We start from the raw sequence: 22,755 nt of genomic DNA on the forward strand, positions 1-22,755 counted from the left end.
ACTCCAATTGTTCTTTATGTCTATTTCATTTGGCTGTTCTTTTTTATGCAATATTAATAAATTACATAAATAAAAATTTTCTTCTTTTTTATGCAATATATTCATTCAAAATTAAGCAATTACTTACATTACTTACAAAATTTCTAGTTAAGATTTTTATTTAAATAATTAACTTCAAAATTAAAGGCAAAATTACGCAAATTTAATGGAATTTAATGGAGAATATTTCATCAAGTTAATATCAATTTTTTTCATAAATTATTTCAACAATAAAAATAAATTAAGTGTAATTCAATAAGAAAGAGTACTATGGTCATTTAATGAAAATTAGTCAACGCAATGGAGCATTTTCCAACTAAATTTGATAGATTGGGGGTTTTATGCACAAAAAATACTTCAAGGTAATTCAATAAGAAAGGGTACTATGATCATTTAATGAAAAACAGTCAAGACAATGGGACAATTTGCGACTAATCATATTTTATGATTCAATTTTTTATTTTTATTTTATAATTAACTCTACATTAGATAGTTTTTATTACATTTTCTACCCAAACTCGTCTAATTTAGTAAAAACAACTAGACGTGTATCATCATCCAGTAATATATATATATATATAGTAAAAACAAATTTATTATGATTTTGTCACTTGCCTTCTTGTAAAAACCAATTTATTATGATTTTGTTACTTGCCTTCTTTTTCTTTTCAAAAGAAAAAAGAAAAAAGAAGAAGAATTAAAATGTGCACATACCAAGTCTGCACCTATTCATTTATTTATCTTTGTTGATTGTATATCAGACCGCTGACCCTTCCCTTAAAAAGCCATGGAATTTGGCAAAAGTGTTGTCTCACACACTCAGACGCACTATTCTGTTTATGCTGTTCTACTTGTTTGCCCACAACCAATGCAATAATAATCTATTATGTGCCAAGTGAGAGCCACACCACAATGTTGCTAGCAAACCCGCCTCAGGGTTATATCATCATATTGCATGTTGTGTTACAACTCCAGGTTTTGAACATAAATTGCGAACATGGAGCATGGAAAAAGTGGGTATATGTGACACTAATACAGCTACATATACAGACTACACAAAACTGGAAACCGAGCCACTGAATCTTTTTATTTATGACGTTATTACACAGATGGAAATTACTAACAAAAAAGCAGAGTTCTTAAAAACATCTTACAACCCACTTTAGGAAAGAAGGTCACCCTTCAAGCCATCACTAGCCAGGCACTCCGGTGCCTTCTCCACACGACTGCATTCACTGGTGCCCACCTGGCATACCAGACACATACTCAGCTACCATTAGAGGGATTCATAGTCAGGTTAAGATGAAAGCAGAAGAGAATTTGCTCGATTGTGAGGAAAAGGAACTGGTGTGATGCCTCTCAGACTAATTCCTCAGTGTTTTCATTTGGGTTCAGGATCATCTCGCTGCTTTCCAATTCTTTCACCTTTTCAAGCTGCCTCAAGAGATCTAACCTTTCTGGTCCGTAGGTGGAAGGTATCTGCCAGAGAACATCCAATAAGCACTTGGGCACAATCCAAAATTTTAAACAAGAAAACTCGGATGAAATACGCACCAGTGCTGGTACATATCTTTGAATTGCAGCCAACATGGCCGCATGCCCTATTGCAGTAACCTGCAAGACGGAAATTACAGCTCAGACCCTTAGATTATATTGAGTGGACCAAGAAAAATTAAAACTTGGAGAGACCGTTTCCTCTAGTCATGTAAATGCCTAAATGATTATTATGTAAATGAAATAGAGCATGTGTGGAAGAAACATATTTTAGTCCGGGTAAAGAAGATGATGAACATATATCTGAAAAGAGTTGGATGAATGGCTTTATTTTGTTCAAATAACAATACCCTAAACCAGCCAAACCGGCAACGGGCCCGTGAGGTTCGTCTCGCTTAGCTTTAGTTTAGACAAGGTGGGTGCCATAACCACTTCTATTCCTCAGATCACTCTGCCCACATACAGATCATTTTTGTTATTCTATGCATCTGAATAGTTTCTCTACATGTGAACATATAAATGATAATATGGATGTACGAGTGATAAAGAAGGTAAAGCGGGCGTAACAAAAAGTAATTCACATGTTGACAAAAACAAGTGATAAAATATTAAGTTATAAGATTCACAAAGGGGAAAAGTGATCCCCCACCCCACCCCTCCCAAAACAAACAAACAAATAAATAAATAATAAAGAAAAATAAGAAAGAAGAAAGAAAGCCCGCATGGGCAACTCAGCTGGTAAGGCCTTTTGGGGTACTACTTTAAGGTCGTTGGTTCGAGTCTCGTCGAAGGTAAAGCCTTGACTTAAATGTTGCATGTAATTTGGGCGCGATTGCATGCATTTGAAGTCTATAAACCCAAGTGGCCAACGGGTGGGTTGATTATTCATTACAATATATATATAAAGAAGAAGAAGAAAAGTACCCCCTTCTCATGATGCACAATAACGTACAAATTTGGCACTAATTCATAAAGTTCCCCAAAAATATTGAAGTTATAAGATTGTTTGAACTCACAGGAAGGAGCATAAGAAAACCAATAGGAACGACAGATGCTAAATCAGTTAAAGTTCTTTGGAGAGCTTTCTTTTCTTTCTCTGTCAACTCATCCCCTACTAGGATCCTTCTAAGCAATCCCAGAGCTGCAGCAACATCAACGGCTAGAAGCTGAGTCCCTTGCAAAACATCCTGCTCATTGACAACAAGATGCGCATCAATTAGATGTTGGTAGTCGAGGAAAAGAAATAAACAAGTTTCTTAATTAAATACATCAACTGCAAACAGCATAGGAAGGCCAAGGAAAAGAAAGAATATTTACACAGGTGGTTGAATCAGACAATGATTTCAGACACTACATAACAGATAACAGTATTAAATTAACATTCACCAATATCCTACATGTATGGACTTCGTATTAACCTTATCCATGGATAGTTTGCACTTGTGCATCCATCCAGTGACATATTTCTTGGTAGTTTTTAAGGCGTGCACGTATTTAATGAGGTTAACATACCTACTATAGTAGTTAGACGAGTATTTTACCTACATTAGAGCACACCTATATAAAAAGGTAGACATAAAATTCTACTTCTGTGCATTTTGAGGCTGCAAATGAACTGAGTTATTCATGGACAGCTCAATCTTGGGTTAAGAAGAGCTTAGTTTGTGACTATTTGCTAAGTAAACCACCTGAGCTCAAACAACATTTTTGAGCTTGCTAAGTAAATGATTATCACTCAACTCATTAGGCTCATGAACATGACTGTTCGGGAACAAGCTCGTTAAAACTTGTTCACAACTTCTTTAAGACTGGTTTATCTGTTTAAGTTTATAACAATTTTTTCTTCTTAAAAATCTTGATCTCAAGCACAAATTCAAGCCAACTCAAGCTCGATTATGAGCTTGAACTCAAAGCTCGAGATTGGCTAAACGAGCCAACCTCAAGCTTGGCAAGCAATGTCCGGATCGAGCTTGAAAACTCATATCTCGGTTCAACCCAAAACTTGAATAGCTGTTTGAGTGGTTGAGCCAAGTTCAAGCAGTCAAATAATCTGCTCGGCTCCATTGCAGCCCTATGACTGTTACAAAAAGCAACATAAAAATAAGTGATAAAAGGAGAGAAGTAAGTACTCGCAACAAAAAAACAAGTATAACAATTCCTAAGGAAATCCCACCCTAACAAATAGAAGACCAATAAGGTTGAATGATGTGAAAAGAAAAACCAAAATTCCATGGTTCCTTATTGGCTACTGTCATCCTAAAAGTTTTTTTCTTTTTTCATGTTCAGAACAGCAGTACAATATATTGCCTGAACCAAATATCTAATGTAAAAGATGAGAATATCTCTAGTGTTCCGGGGAGATGTTTTAAGTACCATGAAGCTCAATTCAGAGGGGTACTCTGATATAAAAATAAATAAATAAACTAAACTAAATGTATGATTTGATGACCAGACAATAGTATATGCTATTTGTGGACCATATCTCATCCTTTGACTAATGAAGAATGGTAAGAGATCCATACCGTGCTGGTTTCTTTAAGCTTATCAATTGACTTTCCAATAATACTTTCTTTCTTCTGAACCTGAAGCAATCGCCTTCCTTCAGCTTCATCACCATAACTGGCAGAGTCACGCATATTAAGTTCATCCTGAAAAGTAAACATGAAAAATCAACTGAACTGTACTACTTGAATAAAAACCTCAGTGATAAGTAAGAAGGCAACTACAAGAAGATGATTCATAGATCAGAAAAGTATATTTAGTAAGCTTCAAGTGAAGCCAAATTCACATCTACGGCCATAGCCTATTTTACAAGGCTGAATGATTATGAACCAAGAATGTATATTAGCTTAAACACTCCATGTCTCAGAAAAGTGCCTAGTTCATGCAAAATATGCCCAATTTTACAAGGAAATAAAGATGGAAAAAAAAGGACATTACAAAGTGCTGATCCTGTTGCGAAAATTAACAGAAAGAGAAACCAGAACATGCAGATTTACATGGTTCACTGTTCACCCAAAACTTGGGTTACATTCTGTTAGGCACTAAATGTTATACATTTTAGCCCATTTACTTGCATGTTTTATTCTTTTAATAATAGTTTATTTGTGATTTTACATTGTTTTATTATTTTTATTTATTTCAGGGCTTCAATTGTAAAATCAGTCAAGACCAGTGATTCTGAGCTTTAAAAGATGACATTCCGTGGGACCGAGCAATGTTGAAGATCCAAGTCTAATTATACTTAGAAAATAGTCCAAAAGAAGCCACAAGTTGATGAGAATGGAAAGAAGAAGAAAAGGAAAAATTCTTCTCCAAGAAGGAAACTTTCGCCAAAGTTAGTAACTTGAACCCGTTTTGGTAATCTGGCTGTATCTCTCTCCTCGAGTGTCAAAACAGCTAAATTCTCGCGTAGTTTAAAAGGAAACTCAAAGAGCTACAATTCTGTATTTCACGAAGATTCCCTAAAACAGCTGTTTACCTTGTCAAAATTGGCCTGGAAGTCTGTACGAAATTTGGAGTTCTTATTTGACAGAATTTCTATGTATGTCTTCTATATGAAGAGATCGATTCATGGCAGTGAAGATGTCTTCCTCAAGCATGACGAATTCCATTCCAGTCATGCTTGGCTAAACGCTTTGCTAGGGTTGTGATGTAGCCCTAACTTAGCACACTGATTTGATTGTATTTAATTATTGGAGAACAATTTTTATCATGCATGATTGTGTAATCTATAGGATTTTTAATTGACTTTTCAATAAAAATCGGTTTTAGAATTTTAATTCAATTACAAATATTTTTCTATTTTGTCTTAGATATTTTAATCTTGTGATTGAACTCAACTCATTTGCTTCTTGTAGTTGTGAATGAGATGATTACACAATGGTATTTATCTGAATATAATGTTAGAGATTTGATGGATTATACCTAGAAAGATAGATCATGCTACACCTTAGAGTAAAGTAGATAGGTAGATGGTGTATACCAATCGAAGATAGTCCATGCTTAGCTTTAAATTATATTATTTTCTAATTGAATTAATATGTGCTTGTAGCCATGATTAATTCCCTATGCATGTTATATGATATATCTCCAATAAATTGATGCAACTCACTGATGATGCGACGTTAATGGTGAAGTCATTCCCTAGTCCTCTCACTCTATTTTCTACATCCTATTTAATCATTGTTCTATAGTTTATTTTATTTTATTTTTCGACTTAGTTAATTTAAAATTAATCACCACAATTCAATTATCCTACTTTCAAGTTAATTTGGAATTTAAGAAATCTGCTGACAAACTTACTTTACACAAGTCCCTTGGGTATGATACCCTTACAAGTAAGCCATATCTGCAAAGATTCGTGTACTTGCGAGTGGTACATATAAATCTCACAACACATTCACAGAGTTGCAGGGATTTCTCTGTGATGAAGAGCCAAAAAGAAATTACATAGTTCAAAATGATAATAACCGATCCCACTACACTGTTACAGAATTAGGGCTATATAACAAGTGTGAGAATACCAAAATAACCGATCCCACTATACTGTTACAAAGTGTGCGCGCGCAATCAATGTCAAATAATGATGGATGCTGCAATCAATGTTTAATAATGCAAGTCCACCAATAAGCTTTTGGTTTTCCAACAGTTGATACCTGATATTGTTTTAACCAAAGCATGTTTCCTCTTATGGTTCTTGATACAAAAACTGTTACCAGTAGTTTTTCAAGTTTTATTCAATTTCCCATTGTATATTATTCAAAACTTGGAGTTGTATATTCCACAGAAATAATGCAACATAAGTTACAACATGCGCTTCAGGAAACTCCCGAATTAAAAGGACAATAGCACAACCAGTAGGGCCATTGCTCAGGCTTACCTGGCCGTTCTAGCAACTACCAGATCAACATGGAACAACTTTTAGAAGTTCTCACAATTTATAACACTCCATCACGAGTGTCAAATTTTTGAGAACCAAAAGTGGCTCTGAGGAGTTTAAAGAAAGTCATGCCTTGAACATTTGAAAAATATTACAGGTTGAGGCAAAACTCCAGATGTCTGTTCTGCCAGATTGCATTGCTTTCATTCACACGAAGTTGCTATCCTTTCAAAAGCTAAAAGGGCCAGAGATATTCTACTTATCAGTAACAAAAAAAAATAAAAATACAAATTGGTTTCTAATTAAGCGTAAGGCATCAACCTTGTTGATTGCAATAAAAGCATCTTTGCTTCTACTGTCCACAGTCTTCCTACCATGGTTTACAATCACCTGCTATATTTGTATAGAAGTTTGGCCAACGCTGTAGGACCTAAATAACCAGTAGACAGTCCAAACAATGGGAACTTTCTTTGCAGCTGGAGCATTAGAGCTGAATTTCCCAGAAGAAAAAAGTTCATTTGTGTTAAAATTTGGTTGCGGAAATAAGAAATGCAAATAGGAAAAGGGAAGAGAGAGAGATGGAGAACACGGGCATATACATGGTTCGGTACTAAGGCCTACATCCATGGGCAAAGAGCCACTAAGGGTTACATTTTTATTATTCAGATTTATGTTTTGTTTCAGTACAAAGAGCCTATATATAGGTATGGCAAGGATAAGAAAATATGGAAAGTGTACAATAGTCAAAGGAGGCACGTGATTGGTGGATGATTTTGCTCCACCGTTATATAGAAACATTTATATATTTCAACACTCTCCCTCAAGTTGGAGCATGAATATCATGAATGCCCAACTTGCCAAAGAAACGCCTCGAAAGATGATGAGAAGGTGTCCGAAATAAATCCAGGAAATTGACAAAATCTTGCTGGGAAAAATGACTAGATCTTGCCGGGGAAAATGGCCAGAACTCGCCGGGGAAAATGGCCTGAACTACGCGAGGGAAAATGGCCGGAACTAAGCGGGGAAATGGCTGGAACAACGCCGGGAAATGACCAGAACTAAGCCGGGAAATGGCTACAACTTGCCGAGAAATGGAATGTGAAGAGTGAAGACAGAGAGAATATGCTCCATGATAATAATACCAACACTCCCCCTCAAATTATAGATGGGATTACAAGAACATCTAGGCTTTGATACCATGTTAAAATTTGGATGCGGAAATAAGAAATGCAAATAGGAAAAGGGAAGAGAGAAAGATGGAGAACACAGATATATACATGGTTTGGCACTAAGGCCTACATCCATGGACAAAGAGCCACTAAAGGTTACATTTTTATTATTCAGATTTATATTTTGTTTTAGTACAAAGAGCCTATATATAGGCATGGTAAAGATAAAAAAATATGGAAGGTGTACAATAGATTAGGGGTGACAATATTTGACACGACACGTTAACACGACACGGGATAAGAGGGTTTGGGTTTGGGCTAATCGTGTTCGTGTCGTTATCATGTCAACACGGATGGATCCGCTAATTAAACGTGTCATGTTTGACCCTATAAACACGATTATGACACGATTAACCCGATTAACTAAACGTGTTGTATTCGTGTAAAAAAATGACCCATTTAACTAAACGTGTAGAATAAACATGTCGTTTTTCGTGTCAACATTGACTTAAACGTGTCTTTTCGTGTCATGTCAAGACCCATTTATTAAACAGGTTACGCGTGTCGTGTCGTGTTATACGTGTAATAATCGTGTCGTGTTCGCGTCAAGGGTCTTAGACACTATTAATAATTGTTCGTGTCAACCCTAATAGTGTTCGTGCCGTAATCGTGTCGACACGAACACGACACGCCAACACTAATTGCCACCCTTACCAATAGTCAAAGGAGGCACCGTGATTGGTTGATGATTTTGCTCCCACCGTTATATAGAAATATTTATAGTTGGAAGGAAATTATCCGGATCACCATGATTGGTGGAGGATTTTGCTCCACAATTATATAAATATATTTATATATTTCAACAATTTGTATTACAAGAAGTCACATAGATGCACTTCATGTGCTTTTGCAACTTTAGAGCTTCCAAAAAATAAGTGGTGGCTCGCAAATTAAAGGCTATCAAACTGGGTCTGAAGTTGCCAACACTTGCACAATTTACACACGGTGCTGATTGCAAGTTATTCAACAATGTAAGAGATATTTTAAAGAATACAAGGCTGCTAATTGTAAAGACAGAAGGCCTCTCCAAGCCATTATGAATAGGATGAGCAGATTTGCTTCATGCGATGCCGGTCGGTGTCTAAAGAATATAATAAGGTTGCTAATAGTTTTGCCCCATTTTCCAACAAGTGGCCATACATCAGCTTTGTGACTTCCCATGTGTGCTCCTTCATCTATTCAAGCAGGATGCAGAACAAAGAATGTTTTCTATATGCATATAGATAGATATAAATATATTAACAGTAAAACCAAATAAAACTAATGAAAATTATAGAAATAGTCCAAATGTTAAACAAAGAACATATCATTGTTGTGTACTGTAAATTGACTGGTTGGCATAGGTGAAGTGTGTAAAAAAACCATCTTACAAACCCTAACAGACCACTACCAAATTAGAAGAATTTTTTTTTTTTTGATAAGTAAATTTTATTGAAAAACCGCTCAAAAGGGGAGCGAGACCCAAGAACAAAAAAACAAGGCCAAAACGCCTCAAGCCTTCAAAGAGGCCAAAAAAACAACCAACTCCTCAACAGATTGATAATCCCTCCCTGAAATCCAACAAAAAAGAGTGGAAAGAATAGAGAACTTAATCATAGAGATAGGCTTTTCCTTTCCATTGAAGTATCTCCGATTTCTCTCAAGCCAAATACACTACCAAACACAAAGAGGTGTAGCCCTCCAAGCATCCCGGATGAGAGTCCCCACTGAACACCCTCTCCAAGCCTCAATCAACCCTCTAGTGGAGCAAGGCATCACCCACGGGATCCCAAATAACCCAATCATCAAATCCCAACATCCCCTAGCCATGCAACAATGAATCAGAAGGTGATCAACAGTCTCCTCATCACACAAACACAAATAACATCTATTAATCACCACCTGGTTCTCCTCCTCAAATTATCCTGGGTCAAAATCCTACCCAAGACAGAAGTCCACGTAAAGAAGGCCACCTTGAGGGAGGCCTTAGAAGAATGGTGCTACGATTTTGTAAATCGTGGCCAAAGCTTATGTAATAATTTTAGTTTTAGCCATTTAGGGCTTTAAAAAGGTTAAATAATAATAATAATAATAATAATAATAATAATATATTATATATAAATTCATGGTCTGAGAAGGGTAAAAATTTGCTTGGTCGTAGACAACATGAGTTGATTTTAGAGAAGTTAAAAGGTCAATTCCACCCCGCATACAACAGGTGCTGGGAGGGGTGGATTCGACACAGATCGATATTATAAATACGTTGCAAGGAATTTTGGACACAAGAATTTGGGAATTTTGAGCATTAATTAAGATAAGAGGATGGGAAAAATGATTTGGGGATACTCCCTCCGTCCCAAAAAAAGCGTCAATCTTTCCTTTTTGGGATGTCCCAAAATAATTGTCCACTTTCCTTTTTCAAACAATATATTTTACATCTTTCCATATATGTCCTTGAAATTTAAAATTTCAAACTTGAATATTCAAAACTTGAAAGGACAAGTTAGTAACTTTCCAGGGGAACAATGCATGTCCCATATGTCTCCTTAAAAAATTCTACTCCCCAAAAGTGACACTCAAATTGGGACAGAGGGAGTATTGAATTAGGGTTAAGAATGAAAAATAAAATAAATTAGGACCGATTGTAATAAAAAAAAAGAAAATATGATCATTGTTTTTTAAGAGAAGAAGAATATTTAAGGAATGTCACCTAAAATCACATAGGTTTTACCCCTCTAGGTTTGCATCACACTATCTTCAAGATTAGAAACAATAAAAGCTTGACTACTTGGATCATTCTACACCTATAAATTATCACACATACAAATACCCAATTACATACCTAGACCCAATAAAGGACCCTGGACCACTATTATGATTTAGGAAGCACGGATACTTCTACAAGAGCGACGTACCCGTATCGGATAGTGTCGGATACCAATACTCCTTGGATACTCGCGGATACGTGTCTAATACTTGTTAAACATATTCATAATTTTAAAATATATTTTTAAATTTCCAGCATGTATACTTCTTAGATACTTCAGCACACATTGTTAACAAGTTTTGAACATTAACTTTTCCAATAGTATTTAGCTAATTTTGTTATGACAAACGCAACAAACTCAAGTTGAACCAAGAATCACGACAGAAATTAAACACACCACACAAAGAATACAAAGATTTATACGTGATTCAGCAACAGCCTATGTCCACGGTTGGGATCCGACGAAAGTTTTCACTATGTGTAAAATTGGAGAATACAAGTTTTTAGCCCCACTCTGTTTCCATACAAATATCAGAGTCTCTCTTCTACACCACTCCGAACCCTAAGCACCCTTATATATCGGGCTACAAGAGACTGATTAGGGTCCACGACCCATGAGCAAAAAATGGGTCGAAAAAATTTCCACACAAAGGTTATCCAACAGGTCGTCAGGTCGTTGCGACCCGGCACCAAATTCGAGCCACAATATCACAAATTTCAACTGCCTTGGTGACGCAGGACAAGTAGTAACCAATAGTAATCAGAAAGAAGGGGATGAGAATGAGAAGATGAGATGAGGCGAGTCGAAGGAGGTGAGAAGATAGATAGACGGAGGGGTTAAGAACAACAAGAACAAGGAGGGAAAAGAACAAAACGGGAGTTCGCAAGCTCAACGATAATATTCAATTTCTCAAATCTGAATTCTCATATTACAAAGGAGCCTTTATATAGGCAAAATCATAACAAAACCCTAGATAATAAAATCCTAAAATATCCTTAAAATTAAAACATTACTAAATATAACCATAACCATAAATAAAACCCTAATTTACTACAATCCCTAATTCTATCTCTTTTCCCCTTCTCTAATGATAAGTGCGGGTCATATGTGGTTTTGGGTAAAGTTATATGCCTTGTTCTCCATCACTAAGTTTCAGCATAACTAAATGACACTAATATTTTTAGTGCCAAAAATTGTTTTAAAAAACAATATCTGTTTTTAGGCTCCAAAAAAAGATATTTCTCTAACCACACCCTGCCAACTCCACCACAGGTGTTTTTGTAGTCTAATTATTAGTACTACAAACAGTCTTCTTGCTGAGAAACATAATTGACAAAAACTTCTATTTTATATGTGCTCTATATTAGGCACAAACAAAAAATATTTCTTAAATTCTTTTTTCTTTCTTTATTTTTTTATTCTTTTGTCTTAAATTATTAAACCCAATTATTTTATAATGAAACGAACATCAAAGTTCCTTCCTCCCAGGTTGTTATTAATCCCTAGTAAAACCTCCATTATTACTATCAAGGAAAGAGAAAAAAGAAAAATGAGAAAGAGAAAAGGAACCTCCCGTGTGAGATATATATATCTACCAAAGATAAATTTCTAAATACAAGGTGGTTGAGATGGTTAACAGATACCTCTTCCTTTTCAGATTGATCAGCACTTCTTTGAACTCGTTTTTCAAGTTCAATTAGCTCATTCCTTAAAAGCTCAAAACGTTGAATTTCACTCGACTCTGAGCCTGCTCCAGCCATACTCACTGTAGATTGTTCAAAAGGTTCAACATCCTGCATTCAAGAAATTGTCTCTGAGCGAGTTCAAACTCAAAAGAGAATGCCAACTTTTATAACATTACAAATATTAGAACATCTTAAGTTCATGATGGTGTTCTAGGTATATCAGCAATATCAGCAAGAATTAGGGATCCTTTAAAACAAATATTATATATCGTGGACACTTAAAAGCCTCATAATTACGCTCAATACTAAATCTACACGTTAATATAAATTTTACTCAAAATGCTGTATTATATATCTTTTAAAGTTGAAAGCTAAACCACAACTTAAAATTTAATTAAACAACAATGGCATCATTGGAATGAGGGCTTCAAAGATCACATGAGCTTTTTATGTGAGCAAATTAATCTAATAACGTTAATAAATACCTTAATATTTATTGAAGAATATTGTTATGACAAATGGAACGAACCTAAGATAAAATCAAGAATCATGACAGAAAAGTAAACACACCACACAAAGAACAAAAAGATTTATACGTGGTTCGGCAACAGCCTACGTCCACGGTTGAGATCCGGCGAAAGTTTTCACTGTGTGTAAAATCGGAGATTACAAGTTTTCAGCCCCTCACTCTGTTTCTGTACGAATTTCAGTCTCTCTCTCTTGCACCACTCCAAACCCTAAGCACGCTTATATATCGGGCTACCAGAGACTAATTAGGGACCACGACCCATGAGCAAAAAATGGGTCAAAAATTTTCCATCGTCGACCCGACACCAAATTCGGACCACAACATCACAAATATCATAAGCATCACCATAAACTGAGGGTGTTGGGAGGGATAAACTTGGTACAAACCTAACATTAAGCATTATTTGTGCCCTCATACTTGGAATTGTGTTATCATACTTGACAGCCCAAGCTTTTACCATTAGACTAAGCAATTGCCCTCGTTACTTCCTTAGGAAGTCCTTTCAAATCATGGCGATTTTTCCTTTTGTCCATTTTTCAAAAAATAAAATAAAAAATCACAACTACTTTTACCTATCTTTTGCATTCTCTAAACAGGTGGTTCTTTCTAGGGGAGTGATCCAACTCTCTTCTTCGCTCTTTTTATTGTCAAAGAATTGTTATCGTTTGTAATAATTTCTGATTACCCATCCAATATTTTTATGGACTGCAAAATTCTGAGCTACACACTAAGAACAATATCGTCACCCCTATTGACAGTTATCAACAATTAAATCGATCTATGAATGAGAAACCCAAGATTTATGTCTTTCTTTAACATCCATATTGTTGGAGAATATCATAGGAGTGATTTGAGTCTATGACAGAATGTTGATTGGAGTGATTTATGGGATTGATTTTAGAAATCCTCCATCAATGTATTTTCCATATTTATCACTTGTATTCTTTCACCTATAAATGAAGGTCCTGATTGTAAACAATATTTAGAGAGAATATAATAAAAGTGATTTAGCCCTTTGGACTTTGTGTGTGTATCCTAGTGTTCTTCATGTTTAATGTCTCTCTTCAATTTTTATGTCTTTCAACACAAATATAGCAGAAAAAACTTATTTACCGCAAACTGGTTCTAGTTTCCCATTTTCAGCATTTGTGAAGCGATGCTAGGATGTGCTATGGGCTAAGAAAGGAGCATGTCCAGCAAAAACTATTAAAATACTAGCCTTTTTGGCTGCCTAACATCAAATAATGTGAGATAGAACCCTAAAACTTACTTTACGGCAAAAAAAATCTAATCACAGTCATCAACCAATGTAATGTAGAAGATCTTTTTTTCAGAAATATTAACACCCAATTAATTATCAAAATTAACACCCAATTATCATTATCATCCATGTTCTTATGGCAAAGGAACTGGTAAGCCACATGAATCCTCTTGTTCCATTCTCTCCTGTTACAAGCTGTTTCTCTCTGTCTATAACTTCATCACATGTTTAAAATTGGCAACTTGAAAGGACTAGTATGCTGTCACCAATTTCGCACTCAAAACTAAGGAACTTCTAGGACAATTTGGAAGCCCAAAGAGTCAGCTTATGCGAAGTGCTATGATCATGATTGTTAGTACATCGAACAACATTGTTTAGTTTCTCCTTTATTAAGCCATGGCCGGTCAAGTTTTAACTGTGGATGCCCTTGGCATTGGATCCGTTGGTTGGGAGATTCTCACCAACCAGTTTACATCTACCTCATCTACCTTTTGACATCACATTGACTACCCCTACATTCCTAAGTAATCTTTCCTCTACTGTCCCACAGAAATATAAGGTTACTTATCAAATATTATTTACTTCAGTAAATTATACAAACCTGAACTGTTGACTTATTTCTCTTCAATTGGCCATACAAAATGTTTCAGAGAAACAGCGATTCTCCAGTGAGACCTAATCCTATCTTCATATATTTCTCGAGATATTTTCTTACCAAGTTTGGCAGTCATCTGTATCACCATGTATTGATTTAATGCAACTTTATGAAAATTGGCAAACTAGTAAAATTGATTATTGTTTTTTTTTTGATAAGTAAGAATTTTATAAAAAAGTGCTCAAAGGGGAGCGAAACCCAAGGAAACAAGATGAAAAAACCAAAAAGAGCCTCAAGCCTTCAAAGAGGCCAAAAATATAACAATCTCCTCAACAGAATGATAATCTCTCCCTGAGACCTAACAAAAGAGAGTAGAAATAATAGAAAACTTAAGCATAGAAATGGGTTTCTCCTTGCCATCGAAGTATCTTTGATTCCTCTCGAGCCAAATGCACCACCAAACACAGAGAGGGGTAGCCCTCCAAGCATCCCGGATTATTGTTACATTAAAATTTCCAAAAACAGTCAAATTTCACCTCTTCACGCTAATACAAACCCAAAAAAATCATGATTCGAGGTTATATTAACTGAGTATGGACCATTGAACAATGTCAAGGCCATCATGCATTGAAGAAACTTCACTTAACATTAATCTCTCTCAACACTCATCAAAGAATTTTCAAATCAATGATTTTTGGCTGATTACCAATGTCTGAACAGTCACACTTGGGACATCAATCATTTCATCAAAGGCAAAACTGGGAGCAGAAGAAAAAAGAAAGGTAAGGAAAGGAGATGTGTTCTTTTGGTGGGTGAGAAGAAATGAGGAATGATAGGAAAATTTGAAAGGAAATCTATTCCTCCTAGTGCCCAAAAGTCAATCCACCCAAAAAGGAAACGCTAGAAGAAGAGCGCTACTTTTAGAGTTTTTCCATTTAGGCAAGTCAGAGCCGGGGCTACTCCTCTGCTATTGCCCCTTAAAATAAAATATTTCAAATATAGAACCGTAGAATGAAAAAATAAGCATCTATTGAACTCTCTTTCCTCTCCTCCTTAACAGCATACCAAGCAGTGCAAACTGTAAACTGACACCCCTTTTGTTCTCCCTGCTCAACCAAACAGTACTGCTCCCTTGCATTACCTTTTCCATTCTTTCTACCTCATCATCCCTTACAGTGACTCTCCATTTGAGAGCTTTATGACTATTCAATGAAGAACTTACATTACCACATCACCAGATTCACCACCATCTGGCTAGTCATGATAGACTAGTTTAAAATAAAATCCAAAAGAAAAATTTCCTGATAGATCACTAAAAGTCCATTCTCAAAATTCTCTCCTTTGTCATCTAGAAGGTTAATGACATCTGAGACCTTCATCTAGGCTTCCACTTGTACTTCAACAGGCTCCAACTGCGATTTGATCTCCTTCAAATTCATCACTTCTTTTAAGCTACATAAAATATTTGGTTTTTGTATAATTGACACAATCTAGTATGAAAGATGACAAGGACATAATTTAGACTCTGTAATTGCCTAAAAGTTTTTGTGTGGTAAAGAAAAGAAAGAGGTAGGGGCATTGGGAGAGGAACCTTTTATAAAGTTCTTAACCATAAAATACCCAAAAGAAAAAAAATATGAAAAACATAAAAGCAACAAGCAAACTTCATTAACAATAAAAAGAACCCTTTTACAGGCTCACAAATTCTACACGGAAAAAGATAACTATAAAACAAAACTCAAAACTCAAGGACAGGCTTGGAAAAAATAACAAATTACCGCTCTTGCTACTAAGTGTACACTAAATCAAACTAATACTAAAATTTTCTACCCCAAAAAATTCAATAAGTTCCATAAAATAGCAGTTCAGGATCTGGAAAACATCTTCAGTCTTCAAAATACAATTAATAGCATTACTGTAAAATGTTAACAAAAATTGCATAAACTTGGATTAAAATTACATGCAGGTTTAAGTTTTGCATACCTTAAACATAAACATTTACATTTAACTCCTTGTCATCATTGAGATAAAGAAGCATTTTAGTAATACTATCTAATTAGATTAGGTAGGCTTTAGATGATATGGTTGATTAACACACTTCAAGTATTCAAATCATTTATGAATTCTAAATAGACACAAAAAATCATTAACATAAATATGACCTAAGGGTTGTCATTTGAGACAAACTGAACTGGGCCAAAGAAAGCCCATGCCGAGGCAAGCCCCCACACTGTTCCAAATTTGGCACATTTTCTTGAATAAGGTACAGACCAAACTAGGGTTGCCTCAATCTCAGAAGGAAAACGGAAAAAGAGGAACAATATACAAGAGATTTTCCAATAGTAATTGGAACTGCAACTAGAACCAGATTTTTCCTCCAATGAAAACAGACTAAAGAAAGGGAAAGAAAAAAACCCTAAAATTACCAGGAAAACTCTTATACAAGAAAGCAAGAGGAGAAAGGTGTAAGGTGAGGCGAGATAGGATGAGATGGGGTGGGATGAGAAGTAGGGAAGAGATTTACCTTCCAGATATGGAAAATTTCATAATTAAAAAGACAATTTTCAATTATAAAACTAGATTACCAAATTGCATGTTATTGGAGTCATGATCGGAAAAGGGGGCTGAACTCTTTCATTCTGTGATTTTTTTTATTCGATTTGGGAAGGAAATGAAGCATGTTTCTCTATCTCTTTTAAGACAAAGTAACATTACCCACACCATAGTAAGATTGGGCTTGGCTTGATACGAGCTGAAATAAGCGCAGCTTGAGCTCAACCAAATTCAATCGTGGGCCAAGAAACATGTCCAAGCGCTCAGCTCAGCCCAACCCAAGCTCGTTCAATGATTGGGGCCTGACTTAAATCTTTCGGACAAACAGACAAGCTTCAGGCTAGCTCAGCACTATTGAAAACCCTATGGGTAAAAAACGGCAAAGGTTTATAACAAAATCTAGGAAGTAAAGATTCAAACACTTGGCGACTATTGCTCATCCAATGACATGGAAATTTTCACAATTTAACCATCAATTAGGCAAAATGGCAAGGTCCATCCAAGTTAGCCATGTTTTCAGGATTAGCCATGCCATAATATACATAAATAGCCATAGTGATCCTTTGCCAAAAACAATTACTATTAATAAGAGATATGGTAAGTTTTATATATCACTTATTAGTTTTGTACATAAATGCATATCACCTGCATTTACCACATTATGATTGTGTGTTACAACAAGTGTACTATATGTTTTGACATATGATATATCTAATGCATCCGGTCCTTGTTTTAAGTTCCTTTTTGTTATCATTACAGAACTATTAGCTCAAATGTATATTATAATTAAAATAAAATGGTAAAGCACTCCTTTTTATTCTTTTTGCCTTCCTCATGTCCTCTACAGTAGAGGTAAGCTTATTTACTACATCATTTGTCTTTTTGCAAATAACAATTAAACATATTCTGCAATATGTTATTACATTGTTTCCTTTAACGGAAACTACATCTCTTATGACATTCTAGCAGCTGTTCTTCACACTATATTAATCAAATGATTTAGAATGACACGTTAAATTTTAAATTTATAAATCTATACTGTTTTTCTGTTGTTTGATTTGCTTCACTTGAAAACAATAAATAAATGAAACTTGATTGCTAATGTAAATAAACATTACATGTGTATTTCATTTTCTAATTATTAGATCGATTTGCAAAATTTCTATTTCAATCAAATAAACTTTTGTTTGAAATGTATTTATAGTACTTACTAAAAAAAAATGTATTTATAGAAACAAATTACTTGTTTCAATATATAATACTTGATCAAAGAAGTGCAAAGTTGATACTAAAATATCCCATTTTGTCAATGCGTATGTAGCCATCTTAGCCTGTTGCAAGGGAGTCAAGCAAACAGAAATTGTTTTTCCTCTCCTTTCAAGGGAAGCAGGTGGCACAAAAGTAAGTGAAGACGTGTCAGGAAATCTTGTCTATGTTGATTACATAATGCATATATCTAATATGTACATATATCTTTCAGTACTGTCCCCTCTTGAGGGTTTTTTAATGAACTTTTACTTATCATATATATATGCGTGTGTGTGTGTGTGTGTGTGTGTGTGTGTTTCATTACTGTATGCAACTTGTAGCATTGGCTGTTCAACCAGATTTGCCTAGTTTCAATGACCGGCTTCCACTAAAATAGAAAATACCATTGGCATTTGATTCCACACTGAACCTTTTCTACATTTGAGCCAGCACTACAGCTTAGAAGTACATTGCCACTGACATTAATTTTATAGAAATATACAAGCAATTAATAATCCATAGAGTGATTAAGGCATACACTTCCATCTGCAGTGGATAACCCGAGGGCAGGCTTCCTGGTTGGATAGCGCACTAAGAAGTTCCATAATCTACAAGAATTATTGACAAATCTGAGGAGCAAAAATTATAAGATAAAACCAATAGAAGAAAGAACCAGATTTACCATAAAAGTACTGCACATTCAAATGAAGTTGCAGGCAAGTACGTAAGAGCTCAAACTAACACAAGAAGCTTCATACCTGTTGCTCCTATCCAGAACTACATCAACACCCTTGCTGTTCTTCCTTCTAGAATATTGTTGCTCCTCAGCAGTAGAAGATGAGGAACGATTATCATCTCCCTAGTTGCACAACACAAAAAGTACAAATAAGAGAGAGGGAACATGGGCAAAATATGCATAATAACAAAATGCAACATAATATTAATGAAAATAAAATTTTATAGTTCCCTCTACCAGAGGGAAGAAAGCAACTTTAGAAAGCAGTTTATGTGGGCTTGGCAAGAAAGAAAACGTCATACTCTGCCCAATTTTATGGAAAAAGCATGCTTCGGGTTCTTTGCATTGAATATATCATTACATGCATCAGAATTTGAAATTAATGTTATTGCATGATGCTTTAATCAGAAAACTCTAATAATAAACTCAGCTCTTTCTTGGAGGTAGGGTGTTTGGCGGATGTAAAACAAGCCAAACAGCTTGAGCTCAGCCTGATCTTGACTCTGTTAAAAGTTGCTCAGAACTCAATATGTGGAACTAACAAGCCGAGCTCAAAACTTAATTAGTTGCATGTATGGCAAATGGACCAAACATGAGCATCCCATTGCTTCGTTTGTCTTATAAGAAATTGTGTGATCTAACTACACATACAAAATTGAAAAGAAGATTCTATAAAATTATGAATAGGATCACTCTCTATGGGATATAAAATACTAGACAATTAAAGAACAACATTTTCATAGATGAGGATTGTCAAAATGCACACACTGAGATGGATGTGTAAAAAAATCAGAAAAGATGAAATTAGAAATAAGCACATTCATAAGGCAGTAGGAGGAGCACTATTGGACCTAAAATGGAAGAAAATAGACTTAAATAGTTTGCTCATGCGCAGGGGCGGAGCCAGAAAATTTCATTTGTTGTGCGTGTGTGGAGGGGTAATATAAAATTAAATTTTTGAAAATAAAATAAAATAATTGTGACGATTTTTTTTTTACGACCATGTCTATAAATGATATGAGAAGGGGGAAAAAAAGAGAGAGGAGAATAGTTGACAGCCAATAAATGAGATTGTTGAGATTGAATTCATAACAATTAATATGTGTATATATATTAATTGAAGACAAATATGTTGTGGCAATGGTTACAATAGTAATTTCATTTGCAAACTACCGTTAATAACCATAGATAAGTAACCATAAATAATAGTAGTATTTTTTTAACAAATTTGGAGGGGCTAGGAAGAAAAAAAAGAAAAAAAGAAAAAAAAAAAAAATTCATTGGCAAGAAACTCATGCATCCATTTGTCCCTACGGGAACTCGAACCCTCACCATCCCCTTTGGGAGGTAGAGGAGATACCACTAGATTTGATTTTCCTATATAAAATTACCCATTAATAACCATTAATAAATACCATAAAAAGAGTTTCGAGAAAGAAAAAAAAAAAATTTGGGGTCTCTCATGCGCAACAATAACTACTATTAAAACGATAGAGAGTGAAATGGTCCACAGAAAGAGTGATATTGAGGAATTCAGTACATCATAAAAAGGCATTGTAGTCACTTATATATGAACTCGTGATCTTAACAGATAGTACAGGGCCAAAATCGGATTCATGTAGCCGACTTCAAAAATTCGAGAAAAGGGATTTGTTGAGTTGAGTTGTAGAGGTAAAAAGATACCAACCCTCTTGGGGAAAGAAAAAAAAAAAAAAAAAAAAGAAAAAAAAGAAAAAAAAAACACAGGTAAATTTTATCAAAATTTCTAGGAGTTTTCATATGATGTGACAATCTTAACTTGAATGTAACCAACATTCATGGAAAATAAATCATCAATAATCTTTATCAAAACTTCTAGTAGTTGTCATACGATGTCACAATTGAAGCTGTTTGGAATTTTGCATTGTGGTGAAAATGCTCAGAAAGTTTCAGCTTGAAAGGATTAAAAACATCTGTACTTTCCTTTGTTATGACTGGAGAGAAAGAATTCATATTCAAAATTTACACTTGGTTGTCCCGAGCCGAGAGGAACCCAGCTTAGCTCCTCCTCAGGTTTTTAGGTCAAAATTTGCTCTGAGCTCAAGCAAGGATGCGGAAAGTCTAGTCGAGCTCAAGCCGAGTTTGAGCATTAACACAATTCTACTAACCCGAGCTTGAGCACTTAAATTGTCATCTAGTTTGCATATCATGGTGGACAAACCAACACATACTCTTTTTTTATGGTAAAAAGAAGCATAATTGTGTCATGAGTGGATCAAGTGTACTGCATCCGGCGGTCCACATCACACACACTTGCGTGACCGCTCACACGTGTGTGTGTGTGTGTGATGCGGACCGCAGGATGCAGTACCAGAGGATCCGGACTCACTGCTGTCATAGATATGCATGCACTGTAGTTAAAACAAAAGCTCATTACCAACTAAATGAACCTTTCCATTTAACAATATACTTGGATCTGCTCCTAGATCACAGGAGTTGAGTTCTCTGTATAGAAGGCAATTGGTGTTGCATCAATGGGGTGGCTAAACAGTTACAAGAGGATATGGAAGCCTAAAATGATGGCCTGTTTTTTATTCATCTAATGGGAAATCATTTCTCAGTGTTTGTTGTATGTGGATATACATTGATACATACATACATAGGTAAACATACATGAGAAGCAGACTGACGCAAACTCCATATCCAACAGATACAGATTGATCAGCAACCAGTTTTTGATTCTTGTAAGGGAAAATAATCTGGCATTTACAATTAAAAATATTTATTTTTATAATTTAATTTATTCGTAATAGCAAAAGATAACAAAGTCCCAGGTAGCAATGAGAAAATTCTTGCATCAAAACAATACAGGAAAAAGCCAATTGTTTTCCAACTCATCCAAAACAAAACTCCACAAATTCTATAACAACAAATAATTTACTACATCAGGAGAAAGGCGAGATATTTCAGGTGTGCAGCACTTGGCACTCAAATCATTCTAGGGAACATTTTATTCCTTAAATCAAATGAACTGGAGAAACGTACCTGCTGAAGAGAAGCTGCCTTTGCTCTGAAAGATGCCTCAAGAAATTCAGCCTCTTTCTTAAGTTTCCTTATGCTCTCAAGATCAGAACAAGCAGCTTTTAATTGCTCTTTTCCAGAATTGGAGCTTGATACATGCAGCTCCTGAAGCAACTCCTCTAGCCTTATCAGAGCTTCTTCAACACTTTCCAGTGCCTAAAACCAAAAGCCCGTGCCATTGCACCATCAGAAGGGTTTACCGAAGTTCTAACCTTTGAATTCCTACTCCTATCCAACTCATCCTCCATCTGTCCTAACTATTGAGTTCCTTATCTCACTACTAATGAAACTGACTTTCCATAAAAGGAGGAACCAATGTAAGATAAAACCTATGGACCGCTTTAATATCCCGCCAAATTTACAGCAAAGTGATGCTGCTCTTAGGGAATCATCTTGTGATACAGTGCACCAATGAGAAGATGAAAACATCTTCATTGGAATGTTCTACAAGATTGACAGCTTAGAAGTAGTCTCATAGGATTCACAACTGTGAAAGCCACGCTTACAAAGGGTTACTTGAAAACTATAACATCAATTTTCAATCCCTTAGGATGTCAGCCCAATGGTGAAAGTCTTTCTAGATTGCTGGAAATCGGAGTATTGATTAAAGTTGAAATGAAAAAGAGAAACAAGCTAAGCTGCACAAACAAAAAAATACACCACCTATTTTTCACTGTCCAATCAGTAAGAGAAGAGT

General features: G+C 35.4%; 1 protein-coding gene across 3 annotated transcripts in view; it reads right to left on the reverse strand.

Moving 5' to 3' along the window:
• Positions 1–954: 954 nt before the first annotated feature.
• Positions 955–22,755, reverse strand: part of LOC132293255 (uncharacterized) — a 51,825-nt gene continuing 30,024 nt past the window's right edge. For 2 of the 3 annotated variants that reach the window (XM_059790640.1, XM_059790642.1), the window contains exons 11-18: positions 22,023–22,214; positions 19,021–19,121; positions 18,801–18,891; positions 12,035–12,184; positions 4,056–4,181; positions 2,550–2,720; positions 1,594–1,653; positions 955–1,518 (exon numbers count right to left, since the gene is read on the reverse strand). In XM_059790640.1, coding sequence (XP_059646623.1) covers positions 1,399–1,518; positions 1,594–1,653; positions 2,550–2,720; positions 4,056–4,181; positions 12,035–12,184; positions 18,801–18,891; positions 19,021–19,121; positions 22,023–22,214 — 1,011 coding nt within the window. In that variant the 3' untranslated portion in view covers positions 955–1,398. The remainder of the gene's footprint in view (positions 1,519–1,593; positions 1,654–2,549; positions 2,721–4,055; positions 4,182–12,034; positions 12,185–18,800; positions 18,892–19,020; positions 19,122–22,022; positions 22,215–22,755) is intronic. The other variant, XM_059790641.1, reaches the window with a different exon arrangement.

This window comes from Cornus florida, unplaced genomic scaffold, assembly GCF_030987335.1.
Source record: "Cornus florida cultivar Cherokee Brave unplaced genomic scaffold, ASM3098733v1 CherokeeBrave_3.0.0_Hap2_Chr02, whole genome shotgun sequence".
Classification (NCBI taxonomy): Eukaryota; Viridiplantae; Streptophyta; class Magnoliopsida; order Cornales; family Cornaceae; genus Cornus; species Cornus florida.